At 45.1% G+C, this 17,808-nt stretch overlaps 1 protein-coding gene across 1 annotated transcript; it reads right to left on the bottom strand.

Moving 5' to 3' along the window:
• Window positions 1-513: 513 nt before the first annotated feature.
• Window positions 514-1,935, bottom strand: LOC125522777 (uncharacterized protein At2g34460, chloroplastic). The gene is made up of 4 exons (XM_048687810.1): window positions 1,585-1,935; window positions 1,375-1,491; window positions 958-1,230; window positions 514-854 (listed from the first exon to the last, which is right to left on the bottom strand). Exons 1-4 carry the CDS (start codon window positions 1,882-1,884, stop codon window positions 687-689), a joined length of 858 nt encoding a protein of 285 aa, XP_048543767.1. The 5' UTR covers window positions 1,885-1,935; the 3' UTR covers window positions 514-686.
• Between the last annotated feature and the right edge of the window lie 15,873 nt (window positions 1,936-17,808).

Below are 17,808 nucleotides of genomic sequence, written 5' to 3' on the forward strand. Positions count from 1 at the left end.
AAGGTAAGGTTAATTAATTTAGATTTGATCTTTAAAGATTGTTCGTGATTGATTTTACATTACTAAATAACTTGCGTCAGTATGGAAAGTTCTGATCTGTTCAGATTTCTTTCGTTGTGTGAGAGGGTGACGTGAAAATAAACCGATGAAGTGGAGGAAGGAGACGAAAAGAAAAAAACCCAGCAAAGGTGGGAGGAGGTGCCCAAAAAAATCATGAAAGATGGAACGAAAAAAAACTGGAAGCGAGACTACCAACTGCTTCATTAGGAATAGAGATACATATCGTGCAATCATGTGGTGGTATTCTAAGATGACACAACACTCTATTCATGTATCTTCTCCCTCCGTCCCAAAATAAGTGTGTCAATCTCAGTACAACTTTGTACTAAAATTAGTACAACGTCGAGACACTTATTTTGGGACAGAAAGAGTACTATTGTGTTGCACGCCCATTTTTTATTTTCCAACGTGCAACCAATTTCCAACAATGCGGTCGAGTGGGTTCTCTTTGGCTAAACCAACACGGTAGGTTTTATACGGCAAGAAGTTCCACAGATGAAACATGGTAGGTTTTATGCTTCTGAATTCCATAGATGAACCACGACTTACAAGTTAGAACAACAACAGTTCACTGACGCCGTATTAGGCACATTACTACTAGTCCCTATCTAATCAGGCTCAAGAACTCATTTCTGTTTAATAGAAGCAAACATGTCCTTGAGGGGGCGGCTTGGAGCATCAGCTCGGGTGACAATCTCGACGACCTTGTAGGAAGACTCCTCCGGGCATAACAACGCTTCCACAGCCACTTCTGCAACCTGGTCTCTCGATATGGAGCCCTCGTAGAGAGTGTCCTGCAAATAGTTCACAGATGAACATCTTATGTTGGCTGTATGAGCAACAATCTCTCGAATAAACAAGGTTCCATGGTGAAGAAGTGTGCGTGCTATTGCTTACCTCTGGCTCCATGACAATGTTCCCGGTGGGCGGCTGTTCTGTGAGCCCTCCAGGCCTCACAATGGTGTAATTTATCCCTGATCCCCTGATGTATTTCTCCGCCTGCAGCTTCGCAACGAGCACCAAGCCGAACAGGTTGAGCACGATGTAGGCTGGATTCAGAAGCTGGCCCATCGCGGCCCCGTTCACTAAAATGGAGCTCACGAGCACGAATCTTGTAACTCCAGCCTTTCGGCACGCTTCCACGAGATTCACCGTCCCCAAGTTGTCCACCTGCAGTAGCATGATTTTCAGCTAGCTATCACTTGCAAATTGCAATAGCAAAACTGAACTCTTTACATGGGCACGAGCATGCCGGTCAGAAGTTCAGAACCATCCAGGCAAGAAAGTGAGCTCCTGCTTCGGTTGCAGACAAACCTTCCAGGGAGCGAAGGGGTCAAACGACCGCCGGAAGCCCGTCGCGCAGACGACGGCGTCGACGCCGCGCACGGCCTCGACCAGCTTGTCGGCGCCCTCCGTCACGTCGGCCCTCACCTGCAATTCGACCAGCCGACACGCGTCTCACGGCACAACAACCGGCAGCAGAGGAGTAGGAATGCGACTGTACTCAAGTAAAGATGAACTAACGAGCTGGAGGTTGGGGTCCTGGGGCAGGCTGCCGCGGGCCCTGCCCACGTTCGTCGTGCCGGCGACGACGCCGAAGCCCCTCTCCAGCAGCTTCGCCACGACGCGCTTGCCGGTTTTCCCCGTCGAGCCGGCCACGAACACGGTGGTCGTCTTCTTGGCGTCCGGAGCGCTCGCCGACGCCTGGTCCATCGTGGAGGCGGCCGGGCGGGTGACGTGGAGCTTTCGGGTGGTGGGGGAGAGGCGGGTGAGCGCGAGAGGCAGGCGGGGGCGGGCGGTGGTGGCGTGGAAAACACCGGCCATTGGTTATGTGTGGCCTGTGGGTCTGTTCGTTTGAGATGTCTGTACTCTCTAGAACCGTCTTGCTTGTTCGTTTGTGTAGTACACTTTGTTGCAGACAACTAGGGTTTGAGCATTTACAACCGGAGTATGGCAAATCCTGCCCTAAAACGCTGATCGGCTACACTTCAAATTTTCATCCCACACATCTCAATTATAGCAAACCTCAAATATATATAAAGACATGCAACACTAATCGTCTGGCTACTACATCAGAACATGTCATCGGACTAACAAAATTTGATATGTTCTATATACATACTAGTTATGGAGAAAATCATCCACGGCTGCCCTTGTCCCTTTCGACGCCCTTGCCGTCCTTCTTGCAGAAGTAGCACTCGAAAACGCAAAATGGATCCAGCTGGAGCTGTTCGTCGCTAGAGTTGTCCGACCCGCCACCGCCCTCCTCTTCTTTGGAGGGCAGTCCGTCCATGGCACGGAATGCCCGATTTTGCTCTCGTGTGAGGACGCGTGTGTTCCTTTGTTGCTGCTTCTTCATGATGCGGGCACGGATGCCTTCCTCCTCTACAACAGCGTACGCTGCCGCCTCATCTGCCACCATGTCGGCAGCGAGGCGGACCTCGGGCACTCTTATCCTCTCTTTCCCACGGCGGGCACACCGGTCCCTGTAGCACTCATACTCCGGCGGACCGGAGATGGGGTACCAAACCACAACGATCCAGCCCTGATGGATCTGAGTGCCCGTTGCGCCCACGCAATGAATTCAAGCTAGGCAGATCCCCCAACAGTCGAACGCAGTCCTCCCAGGAGAGACCGAGGGCAATGCGGACGGCCATAGCCTCCTCCATCCCACACGGGACGACACCCCAGTCGACGGATCTGGACTGGCCGGAGTCAGATTCGCTGCCCCCATGCTGGAGAAGGTCGAAGATCGTCGGACGGGAGTTTGGGGGCGGAGTAGAATGGAGTGGCTAGAGTTTGGTCTGGAGAGCGTATGGGGATGAATATATGTGGGGTCAAGTGGGCCATCGTGGGTCGACTTCGACATGGCGGACGCGCCCGGTCGCACCCAGGCCGCCCCCCATATATCCGTCTTAGATTTGGACTAGATATAAGAGGGTGCTGGTCAGACTGGGTGTTTGAGGCGTCCGTCTGGATCTCTTTTCTTTTTGACCAGTTATTGACCTAGCCGTCCATCCAGACTTTTCCTAGTTTGGGGCGCGGCCCCCTCCCTTCCTTCTCCCCTTCCCCTCCTTTCCCCTTCTCCTAGTTGGACTAGGAAATAAGGAAACCTACTCCTACTAGGAGTAGGAATCCTACTCCCTTGGTGCGCCCCTCCTAGGGCCGGCCTCCTCCTCCCTCCCTCCTTTATATACGGGGGCAGGGGGCACCCCAAGACACACAAGTTGATCATTGATCCCTTAGCCGTGTGTGGTGCCCCCTCCACCATAATTCACCTTGACCATATCGTAGCGGTGCTTAGGCGAAACCCTGCGTCTGTAGCAACATCATCACCGTCAACACGCCGTCGTGCTGACGGAAATCTCCCGTGAAGCTCTGCTGGATCGGAGTTCGTGAGACGTCATCGAGCTGAACGTGTGCTGAACTCGGAGGTGCCGTGCGTTTGATACTTGGATCGGTCGGATCGTGAAGACATTCGACTACATCAATCGCGTTCTCATAACACTTCCGCTTATGGCCTACGAGGGTACGTGGACGATACTCTTTCCTCTCGTTGCTATGCATCACCATGATCTTGCGTGTGCGTAGGAATTTTTTTGAAATTACTACGTTCCCCAACAGTGGCATCCGAGCCAGATTTATGCGTAGATGTTATATGCACGAGTAGAACACAAGTGAGTTGTGGGCGATACAAGTCATACTGCTTACCAGCATGTCATACTTTGGTTCGACGATAGTGTTGGATGAAGCGGCCCGGACCGACATTACGCGTACGCTTACGCGAAACTGGTTCTACCGACGTGCTTTGCACACAGGTGGCTGGCGGGTGTCAGTTTCTCCAACTTTAGTTGAACCAAGTGTGGCTACGCCCGGTCCTTGAGAAGGTTAAAACAACACTAACTTGACAAACTATCGTTGTGGTTTTGATGCGTAGGTAAGAACGGTCCTTGCTCAGCCCATAGCAGCCACGTAAAACTTGTAACAACAAAGTAGAGGACGTCTAACTTATTTTTGTAGGGCATGTTGTGATGTGATATGGTCAAGACATGATGCTATAGTTTGTTGTATGAGATGATCATGTTTTGTAACCGAGTTATCGGCAACTGGCAGGAGCCATATGGTTGCCGCTTTATTGTATGCAATGCAATCGTCCTGTAATTGCTTTACTTTATCACTAAGCGGTAGCGATAGTCGTAGAAGCAATAGTTGGCGAGACGACAATGATGCTACGATGGAGATCAATGTGTCGCGCCAGTGACAATGGTGATCATGAAGGTGCTTCGGAGATGGAGATCACAAGCACAAGATGATGATGGCCATATCATATCACTTATATTGATTGCATATCTGTTATGCATCTTATTTTGCTTAGATTGACGGTAGCATTATAAGATGATCTCTCACTAAATTTTAAGGTACAAGTGTTCTCCTTGAGTATGCACCGTTGCGAAAGTTCGTCGTGCCGAGACACCACGTGATGATCGGGTGTGATAAGCTCTACGTTCGCATACAACGGGTGCAAGCCAGTTTTGCACATGCAAAATACTCGGGTTAAACTTGACGAGCCTAGCATATGCAGATATGGCCTCGGAACACTGGAGACCAAAGGTCGAGCATGAATTATATAGTAGATATGATCAACATAGTGATGTTCACCATTGAAAACTACTCCATCTCACGTGATGATCGAACATGGTTAGTTGATTTGGATCACGTGATCATTTAGATGACTAGAGGGATGTCTATCTAAGTGGGAGTTCTTAAGTAATATGATTAATTGAACTTTAATTTATCATGAACTTAGTCCTGATAGTATTTGCATAACTATGTTGTAGATCAATAGCTCGCGATGTTGCTCCCCGTTTATTTTGATATGTTCCTAGAGAAAAACTATGTTTAAAAATGTTAGTAGCAATGATGCGGACTAGCTCCGTAATCCAAGGTTTATCCTCATTGCTGCACAGAAGAATTATGTCCTTGATGCACCGCTAGGTGACAGACCGATTGTAGGAGCAAAAGCAGATGTTATGAATGTTTGGCAAGCTCAATATGATGACTACTTGATAGTTTAGTGCACCATGCTTTACGGCTTAGAATCGGGGCTTCAAAGACGTTTTTGAAACGCCACTAAGCATATGAGATGTTCCAAGAGTTGAAATTAGTATTTCAGACTCGTGCCCATGTCAAAAGGCTTAAGACCTTTGGCAAGTACTTTGCCTACAAGATGAAGGAGAATAGCTCAACTAGTGAGCATGTGTTTAGAATGTCTGAGTACTACAATCGCTTGAATCAAGTGGGAGTTAATCTTCCAGATAAGATAGTGATTGAAAAAGTTCTCTAGTCACTATCACCAAGTTACTAGAACTTCGTGATGAACTTTAATATGCAAGGGATAACGGAAACGATTCCCAAGCTCTTCGTGATGCTGAAATTGACGAAGGTAGAAATCAAGAAAGGGCATCAACTGTTGATTGTTAACAAGACCACTAGTTTCAAGAAAAGGGAAAAGGAATAGAAGGGTAACTTCAAGAAGAACGGCAAGCAAGTTTCTTCTCAAGTGAAGAAACCCAAGTCTGGACCTAAGCCTGAGACCGAGTGCTTCTACTGCAAAGGGACTGGTCACTGGAAGCGGAACTGCCCCAAGTATTTGGCGAATAAGATGGATGGCAAGGTGAACAAAGGTATATTGGATATACATGTTATTGATGTATACTTTACTAGTGTTTATAGCAACCCCTCGGTATTTGATATTAGTTCAGTTGCTAAGAGTAGTAACTTGAAACGGGAGTTGCAGAATAAACAGAGACTAGTTAAGGGTGAAGTGACGATGTGTGTTGGAAGTGGTTCCAAGAATGATATGATCATCATCACACACTCCCTATACTTTCGGGATTAGTGTTGAACCTAAATAAATGTTATTTGGTGTTTGCGTTGAGCAAGAATATGATTTGATCATGTTTATTGCAATACGTTTATTCATTTAAGTTAGAGAATAATTTTTATTCTGTTTACATGAATAAAACCTTCTATGGAAATATACCCAATGAAAATGGTTTGTTGGATCTCGATCGTAGTGATACACATATTCATAATATTAAAGCCAAAAGATACAAGGTTAATAATGACAGTGCAACTTATTTGTGGCACTGCCATTTAGGTCATATTGGTGTAAAGCGCATGAAGAAAATCCATGCTGATGGGCTTTTGGAATCACTTGATTATGAATCAGTTGATGCTTGCGAACCATGCCTCATGGGCAAGATGACTAAAAACTCCGTTCTCCGGAACAATGGAGTGAGCAACAGACTTGTTGGAAATAATACATACTGATGTATGCAGTCCGATGAGTGTTGAGGCTCGCGGAAGGTATCGTTATTTTCTGACCTTCACAGATGATTTGAGCAGATATGGGTATATCTACTTGATGAAACATAAGTCTGAAACATTTGAAAAGTTCAAAGAATTTCAGAGTGAAGTGGAAAATCATCGTAACAAGAAAATAAAGTTTCCATGATCTGATCGCAGAGGCGAATATTTGAGTTACGAGTTTGGTCTTCAGTTTAAACAATGTGGAATAGTTTCACAAACTCATGCCACCTGGAACACCACATCATAATGGTGTGTCCGAACGTCATAACCGTACTTTATTGGATATAGTACAATCTATGATGTCTCTTATTGATTTACCACTATCGTTTTGAAGTTATGCATTAGAGACAGCTGCATTCACGTTAAATAGGGCACCATCTAAATCCGTTGAGACGACACCATATGAACTGTGGTTTGGCATGAAACCAAAGTTGTCGTTTGATAAAGTTTGGGGTTGCGATGCTCATGTGAAAAAGTTTCATCCTGATAAGCTCAAACCCAAAACGAAGAAATGTGTCTTCATAGGATACCCAAAGGAGACATTTGGGTACACCTTCTATCACAGATCCGAAGGCAAGACATTCATTGCTAAGAATGGATCCTTTCTAGAGAAGGAGTATCTCTCGAAAGAAGTGAGTGGGAGGAAAAGTAGAACTTGATGAGGTAACTGTCCCTACTCCCTTATTGGAAAGTAGTTCATCACAGGAATCTGTTCCTGTGACTCCCACACCAATTAGTGAGGAAGCTAATGATGTTGATCATATAACTTCAGATCAAGTTACTACCGAACCTCGCAGGTCAACCAGAGTGAGATCCGCACCACTGTGGTACGGTAATCCTGTTCTGGAGGTCATGTTACTTGACCATGACGAACCTACGAACTATGAGGAAGCGATGATGAGCCCAGATTCCATGAAATGGCTTGAGGCCATGAAATCTGAGATGGGATTCATATATCAAACAAAGTGTGGACTTTGGTTGGCTTGCCCAATGTTCGGCGCCATAGAATATAAATGGATCTTCAAGAGGAAGACGGACGCTGATAGTAGTGTTACTATCTACAAAGCTAGACTTGTCGAAAAAAGTTTTGACAAAGTTCAAGGTGTTGACTACGATGAGATTTTCTCACTCGTAGCGATGCTTAAGTCCATCCAAATCATGTTAGCAAATTGCCACATTTTATGAAATCTGGCAAATGGATGTCAAAACTACATTCATTAATGGGTCTCTTAAAGAAGAGTTGTATATGATGCAACCAATAGGTTTTTTCGATCCTAAAGGTGCTAACAAAGTGTGCAAAGCTCCAGCGATCCATTTTTGGACTGGTGCAAGCATCTCAGAGTTGGAATATACGCTTTGATAAGTTGATCAAAGCATATAGTTTTATACATACTTGCGGTGAAACCTGTATTTACAAGAAAGTGAGTGGGAGCACTACAACATTTCTGATAAGTATGTGTGAATGACATATTGTTGATCGGAAATAATATATAATTTTCTGGAAAGCATAAAGGAGTATTTGAAAGGAGTTTTTTTTTGAAATAAAGACCTCGGTGAAGCTACTTACATATTGAGCATGAAGATCTATAGAGATAGATCAAGACGCTTGATAAGTTTTTTTTTCAATGAGTACATACCTTGACAAGATTTTGAAGTAGTTCAAAATGGAACATTCAAAGAAAGAGTTCTTTCCTGTGTTACAAGGTGTGAAATTGAGTAAGACTCAAAGCCCGACCACAGCAGAAGATAGAAAGAGAATGAAAGTCATTCCCTATGCCTCAGCCATAGGTTCTATAATGTATGCCATGCTGTGTACCAGATCTATTGTATACCCTACACTGAGTTAAGGAAGGGAGTACAATAGTGATCTAGGAGTAGATCACTGGACAACGGTCAAAATTATCCTTAGTGGAATAAGGATATGTTTCTCGATTATGGAGGTGACAAAAGGTTCGTCGTAAAGGGTTACATCGATGCAAGTTTTGACACTGATCCAGATGACTCTAAGTCTCAATCTGGATATATATTGAAAGTGGGAGCAATTAGCTAAAGTAGCTCCATGCAGAGCATTGTAGACATAGAAGTTTGCAAGATACATACGGATCTGAATTTGGTAGACCCGTTGACTAAACTTCTCTCACAAGCAAATCATGATCACACCTTAGTACTCTTTGGGTGTTAATCACATAGCGATGTGAACTAGATTATTGACTCTAGTAAATCCTTTGGGTGTTGCTCACATGACGATGTGAACTATGGGTGTTCATCACATGGCGATGTGAACTAGATTATTGACTCTAGTGCAAGTGGGAGACTGAAGGAAATATGCCCTAGAGGCAATAATAAAGTTATTATTTATTTCCTTATATCATGATAAATGTTTATTATTCATGCTAGAATTGTATTAACCGGAAACATGATACATGTGTGAATACATAGACAAACAGATTGTCACTAGTATGCCTCTACTTGACTAGCTCGTTGATCAAAGATGGTTATGTTTCCTAACCATAGACATGAGTTGTCATTTGATAAACGGGATCACATCATTAGGAGAATGATGTGATTGACTGGACCCATTTCGTCAGCTTAGCACTTGATCGTTTTAGTTTACTGCTATTGCTTTCTTCATGACTTATACATGTTCCTATGACTATGATATTATGTAACTCCCGATTACCGGAGGAACACTTTGTGTGCTATCAAACGTCACAACGTAACTGGGTGATTATAAATGTGCTCTACAGGTGTCTCCGATGGTACTTGTTGAGTTGACATAGATCAAGATTAGGATTTGTCACTCCGATTGTCGGAGAGGTATCTCTGGGCCCACTCGGTAATGCACATCACTATAAGCCTTGCAAGCATTGTAACTAATGAGTTAGTTCCGGGATGATGCATTACGGAATGAGTAAAGAGACTTGCCGGTAACGAGATTGAACTAGGTATTGAGATACCGACGATCGAATCTCGGGCAAGTAACATACCAATGATAAAGGGAACAACGTATGTTGTTATGCGGTTTGACCGATAAAGATCTTCGTAGAATATGTGGGAACCAATATGAACATCCAGGTTACGCTATTGGTTATTGACTGGAGACGTGTCTTGGTCATGTCTACATAGTTCTCTAGCCCGTAGGGTCCGCACGCTTAAAGTTCGGTGACGATCGATATTATGAGTTTATGTGATTTGATGTACCGAAGGTAGTTCAGAGTCCCGGATGAGATCGGGGACATGAAGAGGAGTCTCGAAATGGTCGAGACGTAAAGATCGATATATTGGAAGGCTATATTCGGACATCAGAAAGGTTCCGAGTGATTCGGGTATTTTTCGGAGTACCGGGGAGTCAATGGACCTTAATGGGCCTTAGTGGGAAGGAGAGGCAGCAGCCATGAGGTGGCGCACGCCACTCCCAAGCCCAGTCCGAATTGGATAAGGGGTTTGGGGCGCGGCCCCCCTCTCCCTTCCTTCTCCCCTTCCCCTCCTTTCCCCCTTCTCCTAGTTGGACTAGGAAATAAGGAAACCTACTCCTACTAGGAGCAGGAATCCTACTCCCTTAGCGCGCCCCTCCTAGGGCCGGCCTCCTCCTCCCTCCCTCCTTTTATACGGGGGCAGGGGGCACCCCAAGACACACAAGTTGATCATTGATCCCTTAGCCGTGTGCGGTGCCCCCTCCACCATAATCCACCTCGATCATATCATAGCGGTGCTTAGGCGAAGCCCTGCGTCGGTAGCAACATCATCACCGTCAACACGCCGTCATGCTGATGGAACTCTCCCGTGAAGCTTTGCTGGATCAGAGTTCGTGGGACGTCATCGAGCTGAACGTGTGCTGAACTCGGAGGTGCCGTGCGTTCGGTACTTGGATCGGTCGGATCATTAAGACATTCGACTACATCAACCGCGTTCTCGTAGCGCTTCTGCTTACGGTCTACGAGGGTACGTGGACGATACTCTTCCCTCTCATTGCTATGCATCACCATGATCTTGCGTGTGCGTAGGAATTTTTTTGAAATTACTACATTCCCCAACACTTCGTGCCACACATGTGGGCGTTATCATTTGGGATAAAAATTGTCAAGTCTGGATGGTTTCCATCTGAGTTTGAGGCGGAGTAACTTAGAATAATAACATACATATATTACTAGTCTATGTTATTACCTCCATAGTGGGTAGTGTCATATGTCTGATAACATGGAAATCTTCATTTATTGCTTTGTAGAGTCATTTTGTATTGGAAAGTGCCATGTGATGATAACATATTATGTTTCTCTATTTGCCTCTCTTCTCACCAATTACTTGTCAAATCACCTTTTTTGTTTATGTGGCGTGTATGTTACTAACTATGTTACTTTTGAAGGAAATATGCCCTAGATGCAATAATAAAGTTGTTATTTATATTTCCTTATATCATGTTAAATGTTTATTATTCATGCTAGAATTGTATTAACCGGAAACTTAGTACATGTGTGATTACATAGACAAACAGTGTCACTAGTCTGCCTCTACTTGACTAGCTCGTTCAATCAATGATGGTTATGTTTCCTAACCATAGACATGAGTTGTCATTTGATTAACGGGATCACATCATTAGAGAGTGATGTGATTGACTTGACCCATCCGTTAGCTTAGCACGATGATCGTTTAGTTTGTTGCTTTTGCTTTCTCCATAACTATACATGTTCATATGACTATAAGATCATGCAACTCCCGAATACCGGAGGAACACTTTGTGTGCTACCAAACATCACAACGTAACTGGGTGATTATAAAGGTGCTCTATAGGTGTCTCTGATGGTGTTTGTTGAGTTGGCATGGATCGAGATTAGGATTTGTCACTCCGATTGTCGGAGAGGTATCTCCGGGCCCTCTCGGTAATGCACATCACTATAAGCCTTGCAAGCAATGTGACTAATGAGTTAGTTACGGGATGTTGCATTACGGAACGAGTAAAGAGACTTGCCAGTAACGAGATTGAACAAGGTATTGAGATACCGACGATCAAATCTCGGGCAAGTAACATACCGATGACAAAGGGAACACCGTATACCTTTATGCGGTTTGACCGATAAAGATCTTCGTAGAATATGTATGAACCAATATGAGCATCCAGGTTCCGCTATTGGTTATTGACTGGAGATGAGTCTCGGTCATGTCTACATAGTTCTCGAACTCGTAGGCTCTGCACGCTTAACGTTCGGTGACGATCGGTATTACGAGTTTATGTGTTTTGATGTACCGAAGGTAGTTCGGAGTCCCGGATTTGATCACGGACATGACGAGGAGTCTCGAAAATGGTCGAGACATAAAGGTCGATATATTGGAAGCCTATATTTGGACATCGGAATGATTCCGAGTGGTTCGGGCATTTTTTCGGAGTACCGGGAGGTTACTGGAACCCCCCGGGGAGTATATGGGCCTTATTGGGACTTAGTGGAATAGAGGAGAGGGAAGGGAAAAGAGGGAGGCGCGCCCCCAAGCCCAATCCAAATTGGGAGGGGGCCGGCCCCCCTTTCCTTCCTCCCTCTCTCCTCCTTCCTTCCTCTCCTACTCCTACTTGGAAGGGCTCCTACTTCTACTAGGAAAGGGGGAATCCTACTCCCGGAGGGAGTAGGACTCCCCCAGGGCGCGCCATAGAGAGGGCCGGCCCTCCCCCTCCCCCACTCCTTTATATACGGGAGAGGGGGGCACCCCATACACACACAAGTTGATCATTGATCTTTTAGCCATGTGCGGTGCCCCCCTCCACCATAATCCACCTCGGTTATATCGTAGCAGTGCTTAGGCGAAGCCCTGTTCCGGTAGCATCATCATCACCGTCATCACGTCATCGTGCTGCCGAAACTCTCCCTCGAAGCTCTACTAGATCGTGAGTTTGCGGGACGTCACCGAGCTGAACGTGTGCAGATCGCAGAGGTGTTGTACCTTTGGTGCTAGATCGGTCGATCGTGAAGACGTATGACTACATCAACCGCGTTGTCATAATGCTTGTGCTTACGATCTACGAGGGTATGTAGACGATACTCTCCCCTCTCGTTGCTATGCATCACCATGATCTTGCATGTGCGTAGGATTTTTTTGGAAATTACCGCGTTCCCCAACAACTTTCACTATGAGCAACTTGATAGTCCTTTTTCATATCACTTCCATAAGGATGTGTTATCTCTCCATAGCATGAATTATGTGGGGGTAAAGGCATCTCCAACACCGACCCTCAAACCGCCTGCAACCGTCCGATTAACCTGGCCCATCAGAAGCCCTTCTCCCTCACCCGCGTGCTTTCCCGCCCGGCGCCAGCTGCCCGCATTCATGCCAATGTAGAGTGGACACTCTGCATTGACGTCGGCCCAGAGCGGACGTGACTTCTTGCTGGCGCTGACACTGAAGCGACGCACCGGCCGTGAGTGTTGCCCGCGCCGCGTCCCCGGTGTCCGTGCCTATTCAATGCCAGAGAAACATTTACCGTACATGACGGGCCGTATATCTACCATGCCCGTTCAATCCCCGTCCGTCCGTATGCCGCCATTAAGCAGGCTCGCTGCCCGAGGAACCAACTCTGGTGCCGCACATTGACGCTGGACACTTGGCCTTGTCGAAACCGCTATTTAAAGGCGTCCACCCCGGCTAAACTCCACACCACAACACATCCGCTCCACGTCCTTCTTCCTTGCACCACATCCAGCATGAGCGCTAGCTCTAGAGCTATGTTGGAGAGCTTGTCATCGGAGCAAAAGCATGATGTGGCCGCCCGGCAAACCTGTTGCGCCAGGCGGATCAAGCAGGGCATGCCGGCCAACTCGCCCAAGGTCTCGGATAACAACCTTACGATGGAGATGGTCCGACGGCGACACAATGTTGGACCCCACGCCTACCGGCTTGACCATGGAGTAGGCGTCGGCGCACTTCGATGCCGCCATGGCGGAGGAGGAGGGGCCTGCGCCGACTCCTATGTTGGCGTTTTGGCAATGCTACCTCTTGAGCACTGCGTTGGTTTTCCCTTGAAGAGGAAAGGTTGATGCAGTAAAGTAGCGTAAGTATTTCCCTCAGTTTTTGAGAACCAAGGTATCAATCCAGTAGGAGATCACGCTCGAGTCCCACGCACCTACACAAACAAATAAGAACCTCGCAACCAACGCGATAAAGGGGTTGTCAATCCCTTCACGGTCACTTACGAGAGTGAGATCTGATAGATATGATAAGATAATATTTTTGGTATTTTTATGATAAAGAGAAATAAAGATGCAAAGTAAAATAAACGGCAATAGAAATAGCTAAGTGTTGGAAGATTAATATGATGGAAGATAGGCCCGGGGGCTATAGGTTTCACTAGTGGCTTCTCTCAAGAGCATAAGTATTATGGTGGGTAAACGAATTACTGTCGAGCAATTGATAGAATTGAGCATAGTTATCAGAATATCTAGGTATGATCATGTATATAGGCATCACGTCCGTGACAAGTAGACCGAAACGATTCTGCATCTACTACTATTACTCCACACATCGACCGCTATCCAGCATGCATCTAGAGTATTAAGTTCATAAGAACAAAGTAATGCTTTAAATAAGATGACATGATATAGAGGGATAAACTCATGCAATATGATATAAACCCCATTGTAGGATCAAAAGTATGTCTAGAGGGGGGTGATTAGACTACTTGACCAAATAAAAACTTAACCTTTTCCCAATTTTAGTTCTTGGCAGATTTTAGCTATTTTAGGACAAGTCAAGCAATCATCACACAATTCAAGCAAGCATGCAAAGAGTATATTGGCAGCGGAAAGTAAAGCATGCAACTTGCAAGAATGTAAAGGGAAGGGTTTGGAGAATTCAAATGCAATTGGAGACACGGATGTTTTTCCCGTGGTTCGGATAGGTGGTGCTATCCTACATCCACGTTGATGGAGACTTCAACCCACAAAGGGTAACGGTTGCGCGAGTCCACGGAGGGCTCCACCCACAAGGGTAATGGTTGCGCGAGTCCACACAGGGCTCCACCCACGAAGGGTCCACGAAGAAGCAACCACCCACAAAGGGTCCACGAAGAAGCAACCTTGTCTATCCCACCATGGCCATCGCCCACACAGGACTTGCCTCACTAGCGGTAGATCTTCACGAAGTAGGCGATCTCCTTGCCCTTACAAACTCCTTGGTTCAACTCCACAATCTTGTCGGAGGCTCCCAAGTGACACCTAGCCAATCTAGGAGACACCACTCTCCAAGAAGTAACAAATGGTGTGTAGGTAATGAACTCCTTGCTCTTGTGCTTCAAATGATTATCTCCCCAACACTCAACTCTCTCTCATAGGATTTGGATTTTGTGGAAAGAATATTTGAGTGGAAAGCAACTTGGAGAGGCTATAGATCAAGATTCATATGGTAGGAATGGAATATCTTGGTCTCAACACATGAGTAGGTGGTTCTCTCTCAGAACATATGAGTTGGAATGGTGTATGTGTTCTGATGGCTCTCTCTTCGAATGAAGAGGAGGTGGAGGGGTATATATAGCCTCCACACAAAATCCAACCGTTACACACAGTTTTCCAATCTCGGTGGGACCGAATCAACAAACTCGGTCGGACCAAAAATGTAAACCTAGTGACCGCTAGAGATTTTCGGTGGGACTAACATGCAACTCGGTAGGACCGATATAGTTAGGGTTTGGGCATAACGTAATCTCGGTGAGACCGATTACACAAACTCGGTGAGACCGAATTTGGTAATTAGCTAACCAGAGAGTTGGTCAGGCAAACTCGGTGGGACCGATTTGCTCTTTCGGTGAGACCGAAAAGTTACAAAGGGGAAACACTGAATTTACATTGCAATCTCGGTGGGACCGATTCGCTCTTTCGGTGAGACCGAAAAGTTACGAAAGGGAAACAGAGAGTTTGCAATCCCATCTCGGTGAGACCGAGATCCCTATCGGTAGAACCGAATTGCTAGGGTTTGGCAGTGGCTTATGACAAGTGAAACTCGGTGGCGCCGGATAGGAAGAATCGGTAGGACCGAGTTTGGCTTAGGGTTTAGGTCATATGTCTAAAGTAGTTGAGGGTTTTGGAGCATATCTCTAAGCACATGAAGCAAGAGCCTCATTAAGCAACACCTCATCCCTCCTTGATAGTATTGGCTTTTCCTAAAGACTCAATGTGATCTTGGATCACTAAAATATAAAATGAAGAGTCTTGAGCTTTTGAGCTTGAGCCAATCCTTTGTCCTTAGCATTTTGAGGGTTCCACTTTCACATCCATGCCATGCCAATCATTGAGCTTTCCTGAAATAATCATCTTGGAATAGCATTAGCTCAATGAGCTATATGTTGTTATGAATTACCAAAACCACCTAGGGATAGTTGCACTTTCACCCATCTTTTTATCCTCGATGGAAACAATACAATACGTGCCTTGCTGTCCCTGCCGTCACTAGGAAAGGACACCGCAAGATTGAACCCAAAGCTAAGCACTTCTCCCATTGCAAGAAAGATCAATCTAGTAGGCCAAACCAAACTGATAATTCTAAGAGACTTGCAAAGATAACCAATCATACATGAAAGAATTCATAGGAGATTCAAATATTGTTCATAGATAAACTTGATCATAAACCCACAATTCATCGGATCTCGAAAACACACCGCAAAAGAAGATTTCATCGAATAGATCTCCAAGAAGATCGAGGAGAACTTTGTATTGAGAACCAAAGAGAGAGAAGAAGCCATCTAGCTAATAACTATGGACCCGAAGGTCTAAAGTAAACTACTCACACATCACCTGAAAGGCCATGGAGTTGATGTAGAGGCCCTCCGTGATCAATGCCCCCTCCGGGAGAGCTCCGGAAAAGCCCCCAAGATGGGATCTCTCGGGTATAGAAGGTTGCGGCGGTGGAATTAGGTTTTCGTGGTGCTCCTGGATGTTTGCAGGGTATGTGGACTTATATAGGAGGAATAAGTAGGTCGGTGGAGCAACGAGGGGCCCACGAGGGTGGAGGGCGCGCCCCCTGCCTCGTGGCCTCCTCGATTGTTTCTTGAATCCCACCCCAAGTCTCATGGATCACGTTTGTTGAGAAAATCACGTTCCCGAAGGTTTCATTCCATTTGGACTTCGTTTGATATTCCTTTTCTGCGAAACATTGAAATAGGCAAAAAACAACAATTTGGGCTGGGCCTCCGGTTAATAGGTTAGTGCCAAAAAATGATATAAAAGTGTAAAATAAATCCCATTAACATCCAAAACAGATAATATAATAGCATGGAGCAATCAAAAATTATAGATACGTTGGAGACGTATGAAGCATCCCCAAGCTTAATTCCTGCTCGTCCTCGAGTAGGTAAATGATAAAAGAAGAATTTTTGATGTGGAATGCTACTTAGCATAATTTTCAATGTAATTCTCTTATTTGTGGCATGAATATTCAGATCTTAAAGATTCAACACAAAAGTTTAATATTGACATAAAAAATAATAATACTTCAAGCATACTAACTAAGCAATTATGTCTTCTCAAACTAACATGGCCAAAGAAAGTTATCCCTACAAAATTTTATAGTCTGGCTATGCTCTATCTTCATCACACAAAATATTTAAATCATGCACAACCCCGATGACAAGCCAAGCAATTGTTTCATACTTTTGGTGTTCTCAAACTTTTTCAATCTTCACGCAATACATGAGTGTGAGCCATGGATATAGCACTATATGTGGAATAGAATGGTGGTTGTGGAGAAGACAAAAAAGGAGAAGATAGTCTCACATCAACTAGGCGTATCAACGGGCTATGGAGATGCCCATCAATAGATATCGATGTGAGTGAGTAGGGATTGCCATGCAACGGATGCACTAGAGCTATAAGTATATGAAAGCTCAACAAAAGAAACTAAGTGGGTGTGCATCCAACTCGCTTGCTCATGAAGACCTAGGGCATTTTGAGGAAGCCCATCATTGGAATATACAAGCCAAGTTCTATAATGAAAAATTCCCACTAGTATATGAAGGTGATATACTCTCTATCATGAAGATCATGGTGCTACTTTGAAGCACAAGTGTGGAAAAGGATAGTAGCATTGTCCCTTCTCTCTTTTTCCCTCATTCATTTTTTATTTGGGCCTTTTCTTTTTTATGGCCTCTTTTTTCCTTTTTTTTATTTTTCGTCCGGAGTCTCATCCCGACTTGTGGGGGAATCATAGTCTTCATCATCCTTTCCTCACTTGTGACAATGCTCTAATAATGATGATCATCACACTTTATTTACTTACAACTCAAGAATTACAACTCAATACTTAGAACAAAATATGACTCTATGTGAATGCCTCCGGCGGTGTACCGGGATGTGGAATGATGCATGAGTGACATGTATGAAGAATTATGAACGATGGCTTTGCCAA

The sequence above is a fragment of the Triticum urartu genome, chromosome 7 (assembly GCF_003073215.2).
Source record: "Triticum urartu cultivar G1812 chromosome 7, Tu2.1, whole genome shotgun sequence".
Classification (NCBI taxonomy): Eukaryota; Viridiplantae; Streptophyta; class Magnoliopsida; order Poales; family Poaceae; genus Triticum; species Triticum urartu.

What these genes read in the sequence shown, in the direction of transcription:
- LOC125522777 (XM_048687810.1), bottom strand. Translation starts at nt 1,884, where the DNA reads ATGGCCGGTGTTTTCCACGCCACCACCGCCCGCCCCCGCCTGCCTCTC. An exon ending in AGGACCCCAACCTCCAGCTC is followed by an intron (nt 1,492 to 1,584) that starts GTTAGTTCATCT and finishes GTCGAATTGCAG; the next exon opens with GTGAGGGCCGACGTGACGGA. An exon ending in ACCCCTTCGCTCCCTGGAAG is followed by an intron (nt 1,231 to 1,374) that starts GTTTGTCTGCAA and finishes ATGCTACTGCAG; the next exon opens with GTGGACAACTTGGGGACGGT.